General features: G+C 31.0%; 1 protein-coding gene across 1 annotated transcript; it reads right to left on the reverse strand.

Annotated features, from left to right (window-relative positions):
- Positions 1–4276: 4276 nt before the first annotated feature.
- LOC149148844 (putative disease resistance protein At5g63020) lies at positions 4277–7126 on the reverse strand. Its single transcript, XM_089442293.1, has one exon. The coding sequence runs from the start codon at positions 6899–6901 to the stop codon at positions 4277–4279; it is 2625 nt and encodes an 874-aa protein (XP_089298419.1). The 5' UTR covers positions 6902–7126.
- Between the last annotated feature and the right edge of the window lie 6533 nt (positions 7127–13659).

A 13659-nucleotide genomic window follows, 5' to 3' on the forward strand; every position in this document is an offset into this window, starting at 1 on the left:
TTGAGGCTCTGATTTTTAGTATAAAGTCAAGTCTGCATAGAAAAGGGACTGCCCAGGGCCATAAAAGAGAATCAGGTCTACAAGAGTGTTGAATGATGCTATAACACAAGTGCAAGAGAAAATTAAAATGCAAAACTTATATAATTTAGATGGATCTATGATGATATAATTTCAATTATTGTATTCATATTGTCCATGTAAATTTACACACAAATTACACAAACATATTATCCATGTGTGCATTATATTAAGACTCCATATTCTACAATATATCAATATATAAAATGAGAAGAAATTCCACGGTTCCAAATTCTCAACTATATTAATAATATGGGAAAAAATGTTTTAATGTTAACCACATTATTAAAAAATAAGTATTATTATTCATTGTAAGAAAATTTATTTACAGGTTAAAATTTTCATGCTAAAATGATGGTGAATATCCATAGTTAAGAATATTATTATATGTTTTTAATATGTATATATGTTTAACTCATATATTAATTCCTTGTATAATTAATAAAAATAATAATTTATTAAAATAAAGTTATAAGTTAGTTAATTTTTATGATTTTTTTAAAATCTAGGCAATGTGAGATGTATCATTGCGTAAGTGTTTTAATGTTTACCATGGATTGATGCCTATCATTATTTATCAACCATTTAATTTATATGATTATACTAGTCAATATTATATTTGTAAGACATCTACTTCATTTAAATTATACAAAATACTTTAAAATTTAATTAATCAATGCCTTCCTCGACAAGGGTGGATAACATTGTAGATCGAAGGCTTGTGGGGAAAGCCCACCACCCCATCGATGAGAGCATCATTAATGAAGGGGCTAGTGTGGCCAACCCCCTCCATGCACAAGCATGTGAACCGTCTGCATGTAATTACCACGGCACACGACAATTCACTCCTATATTTAGGCATAGTGATAGGGTCTTAGAGTAAAAAAAGAAAATCCTGTGTCCCTACTGCAGGAAGGATCAATAAGGGAAATTGATAGTTTTGTAGAGGCAAACATGGATTTCTTGAAGTACACATTGCTAAATTCTACTATGTTTCCTTCTGGTGTGAGCATGGATGAATGAACCTTTAGCTGCAAGGTATTCTCAATTTGCTTGGGTGTAAGCCTGAATTTGAGGAAGGGGAAAATAGGGGTACAGAGCAGGAGTGGACAGTTGATGGTATTGCAAAAGTTGGTTGTTGGAAGTGGAGTGGTTTTCAAGTTGTTGGGTCATTTACACATCCTCCAACACTTCAACATCCAAGCTTTGAATCTACAACGATTTTCCTAACAAGGGTAATTCTATTTTCCTTCACCAGTATTATCAATTTATATGGTAATCATTTAGTTGGTCTTATTGTCTAGGTATTATTTTTTTGTGTGGTTTTGATCTCTTGGGGGATGGCATGAAGCCAATAGTTTGAAGTCACCCCTGGTTTGTGGCGATTTTTCTATTCCTCTATTTGACAATTATCTCGTCTCGTGTTGGTGTTCTAACGATTGTTTGTTGCATTCATCTATTAGATTGATTTGGTTTGACTTTACTTCCATCCCCATGCCATAGTTAAGCTTTGCAAGCGGTCATAGAGTGTGACCCTTCTATGCAATATGTCATGACAACATATTCGTAGCCACAAGGGAGGGTGTGGTCATGGCCCCTAGGGCTGAAATCACGCACAATAACAAGTGCACACAATTGCATACACTTTCTATTTTGTTGTCCCTCCTAAAACCTGCAACAAGATATGTAACCTTGAGCCCCCTTGTCAATATGGACCACCAAGCTTTTTAAGATACAGAGACTTTAGACGATCTTTCTCACTGGGTTTTTTACCTTGGTCTTATCAGGGGAAGAAACAATACCTCAATTCCATATTTCTTCACTAGCAAATGAATACTTTGTTAAGCAAGGGTATTAAAGGAAAAAATAAGAGGAAAGGTGTGACATTACTACTTTAGAAGACATTGAATGTGCTCATTGAAATCAATTATTTTGCTTGCAAAGACTGGATGCAAGGCTAGCATATTTAGAGAGTCGCCTTCAATGTGAGTTCAACCCTTCTACTCCTCGAAGATCTAGCGCCAAAGACCCAACACATGTTATTTCTTCAGACTCTTGAATGGTTGGAATGTTTAATGACAATTTTTTGTATTACAATATTGTAGTAGTTAGGCGTGTTTTGGTGAACATGATAAGTTTTTGGACAATATACTTATTTCATAGGTGATTACAAATATATCATTTCCCTGTGGTTGTGTGATTGACTAATATATTTTAAATTTATGATATTCTAAAACAATACAAATATTAAATTAAAAATAATAATAACGATAATTAATCAATACCTTTCTTACATCAAATTTTATCATTATATTAATTATTCTATATTTTTATGAATAATAATAAATATTAGTATCACTTAAAACTAATTAAATAACATATAAGTTATATTTTGATATACCACTTTCCATAAAATTTAAATAAAAACTTATACACTCAATCTTATTTTCATATAGATTATTATGATCAAATAAAATAATTCAATTTTATATTTTACTATTATCTAAGACAATAATTCAACTTTATATTTTAATATGTGGAGAACCACATTCTATAAACTTTATATAAAGCTTTATGTGAATAACTCTTAATTTTGTTTTTCCCAATGTTTTAACCATTAATTAAAGGTGCAATAAATAACATGTGTGCAAGACATCTTTTAACTTGTTTCATCTTGCACCATGTTGTCACACAAATACAATGATTTTTCCACATATGGTGCCATTCTATTAGGACTCTTTGGGTGACAACTAATATTTTTCACAAAGAAAACTTTATGTTAATATAAAATGATAGTTTTACATTTATATGGTATGTTATGATAAAAATTTATGACATAAGTTATTTTGGGAGAATTAAATTATTTAAATCTAATTTTGCATAACTTTGGTAATATTATTTTAAGTGTGGCTAAATAGTTTTCTCATTTAAAAAATGAATTGATCTCACTAATACTACACTACTAGAAATATAAAGACTTTTTATTTCTCCAGTTATTAGATTTTATGACATAAAAAATGACTTTTGATTAAAAATATAATATCTTAAATTATATTTTTTTTCAATTTAACTGTTCAAATATTTTAATCAATATTATTGAATTTCTTGTTATAATAAATTTGTTGTTTTTTCTTAAACTTAAAATATTTAATTTAAAAAAAAAAAAATCAATATTTTTACATGATCATTAGATATTATTCCTATTCCCTAAAAAAAACTCATTTCAAGATAAAAAGCAATCCTCTCACCGCTTTGCAACCACCACCTCTTCACCTTTTAAAAATATGGTAATTTTATGATTTAATAAACTATGGAATTGAGTCTTATAAAAAATGTTTTGAAAATTAAATTTAATATCTTTATAAATATTTTAGACTTATCAATTGAGTTTAAAGAATTATTTTCCCTGCTCAAAATTATTCAATATTCTATAATTAAATATAATAATAAATTTAAATAAACCTTTTAATATCATTTAATTTAAAATAACAAACAAATAAAATATCAGTTTAAATTAACCTTAATTTAAAATTTACCCCTTTGCAACCACCACCTCTTCACCTCTTAGAAATATGGTAATTTTATGAGTTAATAAACTATGAAATTGAATCTTATTAAAAAAGTTTTGAAAATTAAATTTAATATTTTTATAAATATTTTAATCTTATCAATTGAGTTTAACAAATTATTTTTCCACTCAAAATTATTCAATATTCTATAATTCGATATAATAATAAATTTAAATGAATCATTTAATATCATTTAATTTGAAATGATAAACAAATAAAATACCAGTTTAAATTAACTTTAATTTAAAATTTATCAACTATAAAGAAAAATCCCACATATTTATAATGCAAATCTTTTTTCTTAATATTTTTAAAAAGTTATTAAAAAATAGATATTTTTAAAATTAAAATTAAATAAATTTCAAATTATATATATAATTTAACTAAAAATAATATATAATTTAAAAAATGAACATTAACAGTAATTAAATTTAAAAGTAAAAAAAATAATAGTATAAAGCATTTAATATTATTGTTTTCCATTACATCTAAAAAAATATTTAATTTAAACTCAAATCATGGATAAAATATTTTTCCACATCATAAAAGGAATACACAAGGTTTCAATGCACTCTATGGCTAGTACTTTATTTACATCATTACACTCGGAATGAAAATACACTTTAATCTTAAATCTCGTATTTAATAAATATTTTGTCTAGGCATATTTTCATGTCATTATCTTCCCAGATCATATTTTCCCACCATTCTTCCGGACCGTATAATGCTATTAAGTTGGGTAACTTCTCAATACCCCTCGGCAATTTCCTTAATGCCGAACAACCAACAATCTTGAGGACACGAAGCTTGAGAAGTGTTCCTTCTTTCAACGCACCTCCCTCACACGATGGCCCTGTCAAACTTTGCAGCTCCGGCATTCTTTTTAAAACCAACATCTCTAACATTGGAAATGCACCGGGATCTCTGGAATTCCCTATCCCTAAATTCTTCACCTTATTACATTCATCTAATTTTAAAAATTTTAAATTTGGCAACCTTTCCAGTGAAGGGAGCTCCTCCAGTTCAGAACATTCATACAAATGTAACCTTTCAAGTTGATGAAGCTTATCTATTGAATTTGGCAAATTTAGCCCTCCATAATCCCATAACTGGAAGCTCTGCAACTCTTTCATATTCTGTATGTCCTGAGGAAGATCAGTTTTCGTTTCATGCCATAAAAGTAAATGCTTCATTTCTGACCAGTTACCAATAATGAAAGAATTAATATTCAAACCAATATGCAAAGCTAGTCTTCTCAATGAAGTGACTTGAGAAAGCTGGGGTGGTAATACTAATTGGGGGCAACCCGATAGCTCCATGTGTTGAAGTTGTTTGAGATTTCCTATGCTAGACGGCAGTGATACCAATTGCTTGCAATTCCATAAATTAAGATATTGGAGTTGTGCAAGCTGACCTAGGGCTTCAGGCAATTCCTTGATGACAGTGTAACTCAAATCGATATACACGAGTAATTCAAGTTGTGTTAGAGATGTTGGCACTGACTCTATACGGGTGCGGGAGAGATCTAGAACCTTCAAAGAGGTGAGGTTCGAAAGAAAGCTTTGGGGAACATTACAAGATAATGCATTTTGGGATAAGAGCAAAGTCACAAGTTTTGGGCATAGCCTGAAATCGTTTGGCAGAGATTTAATTTCATTACGGCGGAGTGATATTCTTCTGCATTCGGCCTCTATCTCACTGTTTGGGAAATCTTGGAGCTGTTGGCCTGAACGGCATAAATAATGTTTTTCCTTCTCCGCAATGTGGATTGCCATATCCCTAATCACATCGTGCACTGTTACACGCCTCCATTTCCAGACATTCACAGGTTTGTTGACAATTATGTCGTTGCTCTGCTTTTCAAAACTATGATTCTGAAACAAACCACGATCTATGAGAAGCTTTACATACCTGTACCCGAGCTGCATGTCTTTGGTCTTAATAAACCCTTCGGCGATCCACAGGAACACCAATTGCTCATCTTCTGGATACATAGCACAGTAGAGGAAACAACACTGCAAGTTTGGAGTGGTGGACAGGTCGTCGTAGCTCCATCTTAATCTTCGATAGAGTTGTCGGTCTACACGGGGATGTGTATCAGGAAAAGAATGATCTGCGCTCCCCATCATAGAAAAACAAGAATTCCATTCCTCTACTGCTGCCTTGCCTCTCATTGCTGCGCCCACTACGGTTATGGTCAACGGCAAACCGTCGCACTCGTCCGAGACTTTTCTGGCACACTCCTTCAAATGCTCTGGAACAGGACCACTTCTGAAAGCTACTTGCTCAAACAATGTCCACCCATCCTTAGTGGACAAGGGTTTCACTTCTATGGATTTGTCTGCCTCTGTTGACGCTAAATGTCTGCTGCGTGTAGATAATACTACTCTGCTACCTTTGTCAGCCCCAAATGCAACACCTAATTCTTGTTGCAGATCCAATGGATGCCACATATCGTCTAACATCAAAAGAAATTTCTTCTTAATGAGACTTGCAGACAGCATCGCCTTCAGGGTATCAGTGTCTTGATCAGAAATGCTGGCAAGGTCTAATTTGAGCGCCGTTGCAATATGACGCTGCAATACCCAAATTTTGTAGTCTTGAGAGACCGTGACCCAAATCACAACATCAAAGACGTCACTCACCTTGTAGAAGTTGTGCACGGATTTGAGCAAAGTGGTCTTTCCCACCCCGGCCATGCCGTACACGCCAATTTTGCAAACTTGTGAAGCTTCCGTTAGCCATGTCTGCAACTGCGCCTCTGCAGATTGAATGTCCATCCCTACAATACCCCATTCTGGCTGGGGTTGCAGTAACTCCTTTGGCTGCAGTTGCGCTGAGGATGAGGCAACTTGTTGAGCGTTTGCAAATATTGAAAAGAGAGTTTGAAGCTCTCGACGGAGCTCATCAAATCTCGAAATCCACTCTCTAATCTGTCTCGAGATTCTGGGCTTGCAGAAGATGCAATCCACACACCGTTGCTGCAGGTAGGACCTATCGATGAGGCTTCTCGCCTCTCCAATCTCATCACGCACGCTCTCCAAACAGTGTCGGATGGACTCGGGCGGTGTCCTCTGCTGATATTGGAAGCTATTGTAAATATCTTGTAAAAGAAACTTCATACTTTCCAACTTAGCTCGCAGAACCCCACGGTTTCGATCTAGGTGAATAACATCATCTATTTGTTGAATGAGTGGAGCCACAACCAGCTTGTTAATGGCGTCCGCTGCAACGGCGGTTCCAATCTGGTCCATGGCGATGGTTGACGCAGAGAACGTGCTGAAATATGAAAAAGGGTAAGAGAAGAGGACTGGGAGATTGAAGCAGAGAATATATTTTGTATACAAAAAGGGTTGGCTAAGAGAACCTGTGATGCAAAGGGAAATATCAGGGAGATGGATAGGAAGCAGATAGAGGTAGCGAAATTAATATAGGCAAACGGGATTCGATGGCTGGTCGTGTCTGTGTGTAATGGTATCTTGAATTTCAGAATGAAGAAAAAGGTAAAGTAAAGGGCAAGGCGTACGGGCGGCATCTTCTTTTCGTTGACGATGCCCATGTAAAACAATGACTAAACAAAAATGGGTCCTCCCATACAATAATTACATTGGAATAATAAAAATAGCATCTTAAAAGAATGAAAACCCATGTGAACTTTAACATTAAAAATATATTCTTTAACATTTTAATATTGGAATAATAAAAATAGCATCTTAAAAGAAAGAAAACCCATGTGAAGTAGGTAACTTTAACATTAAAAATATATTCTTTAACATTTTAATATTACAAATTATACTAAACCCATGTGAAGTAGGTAACTTTAACATTAAAAATATATTCTTTAACATTTTAATATTACAAATTATACTATTTTGATGTGATACACTTTAATATTGTTTTACTCTGTATATTGATATATTTTATTTATAATTCACATTGAATTTTTTTTATTGTTTTTAATATTTTTAAATGCAGTATATTAATTTATATAATTTATTTATAACTCACATTGATTTTCTTTTATTATTGTTAATATTCTTAAATGTAGTATATTAATTTAAATTAAGAATTGAATAACTTACACATTTTTCATCTTATTAGAAAGTAATAAATTTTTTAACTTTCAGTTACTTTTCTATTTAAACATTTCAATATTTAACATTATTATTTACGCACATAAGTTTTTTAATTTTTTTGTTTATATATATATATATGCATTTATATGAAGTTGATGTTGAGATAATCTAATTAACATGGATATTGAGATAGCTTATATAATTCCTGCATTGAATTATTTTTAAGAATTATAATAACCATACATCTTCTTCATACTAAAAAGTGAAAATATACAATTTTTTCTTTTACATTGATAGAAAATTAAGTTACTTTAGATGAGTATTGATTTTTTTTTTTTATTTATAGTAAAGAATGAGAATGAAATAATTTAATTAACATGGATATTCAGATAGCTTATATAATTCCTATATTGAATTATTTTTAAGAATTATAATAACCATACATCTTCCTCATACTAAAAAGTGAAAATATACAATTTTTTCTTTAACATTGATAGAAAATTAAGTTACTTTAGATGAGTATTAATTTTTTTATTTATTTATAATAAAGAATGAGAATGAAATATTTTTGTCACGTCTCTTTCATACTAAGTTATAATAGTTTTATTTAAAATAATCTAAACATATATATTTATTTTTGTTTTTAATATAAACAATATTTTTTTATTTAGAAAATATTCTATTTTTATTTTAAAAAAATATATGTCAACACAAAAAGAATCACCCATCTCGCTCATTATATATTTTTTACATAAATATTTACTTATTAATAACATTGTAATTTTTTAATATCGTTAATTACAATATTCACTTTTCAAATAAACATAATATTATGATATGTTAAATTTATATTCAAAGTTTCTAGGTTTTTTTAGTTCATGTGATTTTTTTTAATGTAAAGGTTAATAGCTATATCTAATTTAACACTTAATAAGATAAAACAATTTTTTTTAAAGTTTGGTAGAACTACATCTTCATCATGTTGAATATATTGAATGGGTGACTTCACATCAAGAAGTGACTTAATAGAACACCCTATCACCGTGTATCCAAGACCCTCAAGAATTAATAAGATAAAACATTAATACTTCTCTTTATAATATTTACTTTTAAATTTTATTGTTATATATATATATATATATATATATATATATATATATATATATATATATATATCATTTTTCAATTCATATAATCAATATTATATATTTAACACATTTATTTTATTTAAGCTATATAAAATATTTTGAAATATAATTCATTACGGTCTTTTTATATTAAATTTCATTATTTTTACTAAGGAGTTTAGATTTATATTAATTCCGATCAAGCATTGAGAGGGATGAAATCTCTTTTCGCTCTAAAAGATGTTTATGCTATAAGAAATTTGATCCCTCTCCACGCTTGGTAAATACGAAGTTAAGATGAATCTAAGTTGGTTTGATAATTTATAGCTATAATTTTATTTTATATTTATAATATTTGATAAAACATTAATACTTCTCTTTATAATATTTACTTTTAAATTTTATTGTTATATATATATATATCATTTTTCAATTCATATAATCAATATTATATATTTAACACATTTCTTTTATTTAAGCTATATAAAATATTTTGAAATACAATTCATTACTGTCTTTTTTATATTAAATTTCATTATTTTTACTAAGGAGTTTAGATTTATATTAATTCCGATCAAGCATTGAGAGGAATGAAATCTCTTTTCTCTCTAAAATATGTTTGTGCCATAAGAAATTTGATCCCTCTCGGGGCTTGGTAAATACGAAGTTAAGATGAATCTAAGTTGGTTTGATAATTTATAATTATAATTATTTTATTTTTATTTTTATTTTTATGTAATTTAATTGAATCAAAATGATTTATTATTTATTTTAATTTAATTTAATTTTTATGTAATTTGACCAAGTTAAAATGTTTAACAAGGCAAGAAAAGACATGACATTACACCATCTCTTCTATGCTAAGCTAAAGAGCATATCTCTGTGTGATTATTTTAATTTTTAAGAAATACTAATAAATATTATTATCCACTACAATATATTTTGATATACCACTTCCCATAAAATATATATAAAAAACTTATACAGTCAATCTTACTTTTGTCTAAGTTATTATATTTAATACAATAATTCAATTTTATATTTTAATGTGTGGAGGACCACCTTCCACAAGCATCTTATAAAGCATTATGTGGATAAATTTGTTGGTAGCCAGAATAATATTGAGACAAGAGTGAATCAATATTGTGTAAATTTTAAACAATTATTTAGCCAATAAAAAACATTCAACAATGCATCAATCAGATAAAAAATTGGACACAAGATGTTTATGAGGAAACCCATATAGGAGAAAGCCACAAATATTCTTTTAGTTTTACTGTATATGCAAGCACTGACTTCAACTTACATCAAGTTATGTAGGCACCAACCTACAAAAGGCTTCAACCCTCTTTTCTTTGCAAGCACTCACTTGTTGGAAGCACCAACTCCCACAATTTGCAAGCACCAACCTATTGATATTTTTAGAAACCTAGCTAAAGTGACTTCAATCCCTTGATAGACAATTTTAGTATTAGTTCTACCCAACTTCTCTAATATTTTCTTTGCAACATCGTCTATGTCCTTAATTCTTTGCAATTTTCTTGTACGCAATAACTTCATATCTCACCCAATCTCCAATTTTAGCCTCTGCTCATCTCTTTACTACACAATCTATCTCTTACTTGCTTCATATTTATTACATTTAGTGGTTTCAACCTCTACTCAGTCCTCTCATGCCCATTGTCTCTCTTTCTGTCTTTATTTTTCATCAATCACTTATCCAATCAGAAACTCGACTTATATAAATTTATGCAGCTTCGCTCCCTCTCATGAATAACCATAATTTCTATTGTCTCCAACAACCTTTTATTCTTCTAAATCATGATAACGCAAGAAGTTTTTCATTCCTGTCCTTTAAATTTTGCAACTATCTCATATTTTTGGCTTTTTCATATTTGGTGTCCCTTGGCCTTCAACTGAATTTGGCATGTGAAACACCAAACACCAAATTTGTTAAATATCCACCAACTTCTAAATTGCGCCCAGTGATCATATCATAACCGACAACAAAGAAGTCACATTAGTCCCCCTCCCCCCCCCACCCTCCCTCGACTATCTGAACTTTAACAAGAGGGGGAATTTGATTTTTGTATTATGTGTAGTTAAATATCCATTGTTTTTCAAAAGAATGCCCTCTGATCATGTGATCCAATCAAAACCGAAGTCACTTCGAGGCCCCCAAACTATCCAAACTTTAACAAAGGGGGGTCTAATTTTTTTTGTCTTATACAGTTTATTGTCATGCAATATGGCACCACATGAGGTTAATTGAGCCCACTAAATGATAGTGTCGTTATGCACCAATGGCTTATGGATTATGGGCCATGTCATGTCCACGTCATTACCATGTTACTATCTTCCACTTGTCATGCCATTCACTGCCCTGTCACTACCACCTGTCATTAATGTCACACTGTTGTTGAATCCATCACTCCCAATATTGTCCATAACTTCACGTATTTTCTGTATCTGATGTTAGTATAGGATGTTGGATCAAGTCCTTCTCCACCATTGGGTCTATTTTATGTCGAACTATACATTAACCTATGCACATGTCTCCATCTGATGTTGATCTACGCCATCAGATCAGTTCATTCTTTGTTGTCAGATCTATCATATGTTAGACTGCAAATTAACCTCCATGCATGTCTACATCCAATGTTGATCTGGGTCATCGGATCAATTCTTTCTTCATCATTATATCTATCATGTGAATACCCACACAGTATCCTATGTGCAGGTTTTGCACCCAATTCAAATTAAGGCCATTGATCTTACATTGTTATCATCCTAGTTCAGTTTCCGTGTCATCTATGCCAACCAACCAAGACATGCCATGTATCCAGGATCGTATTACACCTACCACGTGTCATTTACCATGTGTCCATTTGGCTAACCAAAACTATTGAAAATGGGTGTCACGCGTCACTACCTCTGGTTGTGACATCATCGCTCTACCACATGTTTGCCATGTCATTGTCACTTATCATCCACATGGATCCACATCACATTGGATACCAAATAGAGTGAATTTTATATGTTAATTACCACACATGTGTGAGCTTGGTATCGATATGGATTGTAGGATATGAGCAATCCCAATCATTGAATCCATCACACAATACCTTCCATACACTTTGGACATGTTGTGCACATAATGTGAATTTGAACCATTGGATTGAAAATTTATTTGTCGTTGGATCCAATGTTTGCATACCCACACTATAACCTCTACCACATCATCTCTGTTAAGTCACCTTGCCATGTCATTTGTGGTTGACATCTGATTTGGCGCTGGGAAATCTGGTATCTAACTTCATTCGCTATGTGTTATCTAGTGTGCCTTCCACACCCCATATGCTCAGATAAGCATTGAGATCTTGGATTAGTTCAGTTATCTACCCATCCAACCTATCAAACAATATTTGCCCAGCTCAACCCCCTGAATGGCTAGATATCAAGTGGCCATTTGGAACCATGACCCGTCGAAACCATGCCTAGACTGCATCACTTCAAACTCATATTTTCCTTCACTCTTGGAGAGTTAAACTAAATTCCATATACCACTGGAAATTTATCTGGAGGGATATCTAAACAAGCACTTTTCATGTGCTTTTGAGAAAGTTACTAGTAGACAAAATGCCTTCAAATAAAGGTTACTCAACAAACAACCAAGTCATTATAAGATTAGCACATTGTTAATAGAAACAATCAAGACATCAATAACATCATACATGAAAACTCAACAAGCTCCCCGTGCACTTGACATCACTTGACATCAATGACTAGACTCGACATCAATGACAACAACTGCCAATATACTAAACAAACCCTTAATTTTATTTTACCTAACATTTTAATCCTTAAATTAAAGGTACCTTAAATCATGAAACATGTGTATACTATAGCTTTTAACTTCTCACATCTATTTCACTTCATATTGCACCATTATTGTCACTGAAATACAATGTTTCTTGTATGGATGGTTCCACTTTATTACAATTTTTTTTATTTGTGTGACACTAAAAAAATTTATAAACAAATTAAGGGTTTTAGAGATTTAAGATGGAAATTATTTGGGGAATCAAATTATTTCAATTTAGCTTTATAAAAATATGGTGATAACATCTTATTATTGAGCAAATCATCCTTTCATCCAACAATAGGACCACCAATCTTAATCTTCACATATATATATATATATATATATATATATATATATATATAATATCTTCTTTGGTATAAAAAATATGACTTTTAATTGAAAATTTAAATTTTTTAAGTTTGATTTTTTAAATATTTTAATTAATATTATTGAATTTCTTATTATAATAAATTTATTGATTTTTTTTAAGTTTAAGATGTATAACTATTTAAAAAAATTCAATATTGGTATTTAAGTATGGAGTTGTCTTCAATGCGATTTTTTGGACTTTTCGGTGCTGAATCTGACGGAAAAATCTTAATTTGTGTTATTTAAACTGGTTTTTTGACTGTATGTATGGATTCAACACCCTAAAAAACCCCTAGGGCAGTTCAATTGTGCAACGATTACCCATCAAACTTGTGATTTCTCTAAATTCCTGCCGGATTTTAGAGAAATTAGACCAGAAAAAACCCACTAAAAAACTTCTAAAAAGTCTCACTAAAAACACCTCGCCTAAGTATTAGATATTATTTTTATTCATTAAATAAAACTCATTTCATGATATTCTTTTTTCTTTTAATAAATAAAAAGGATCCTCTCACCTGTTTACAATCACCCTCCCTCAAAGTAGTCTCATTTGCTATCATTGCCCTCTGAAAACT

Source organism: Pinus tabuliformis, chromosome 9 (genome assembly GCF_031772625.1).
Source record: "Pinus tabuliformis cultivar Carrire ecotype Pingquan chromosome 9, CPIR1, whole genome shotgun sequence".
In the NCBI taxonomy this organism is placed as follows: Eukaryota; Viridiplantae; Streptophyta; class Pinopsida; order Pinales; family Pinaceae; genus Pinus; species Pinus tabuliformis.

Excerpts from the sequence above, each read along its gene's own strand:
- LOC149148844 (XM_089442293.1), bottom strand. The coding sequence starts at position 6,901 with ATGGACCAGATTGGAACCGCCGTTGCAGCGGACGCCATTAACAAGCTG.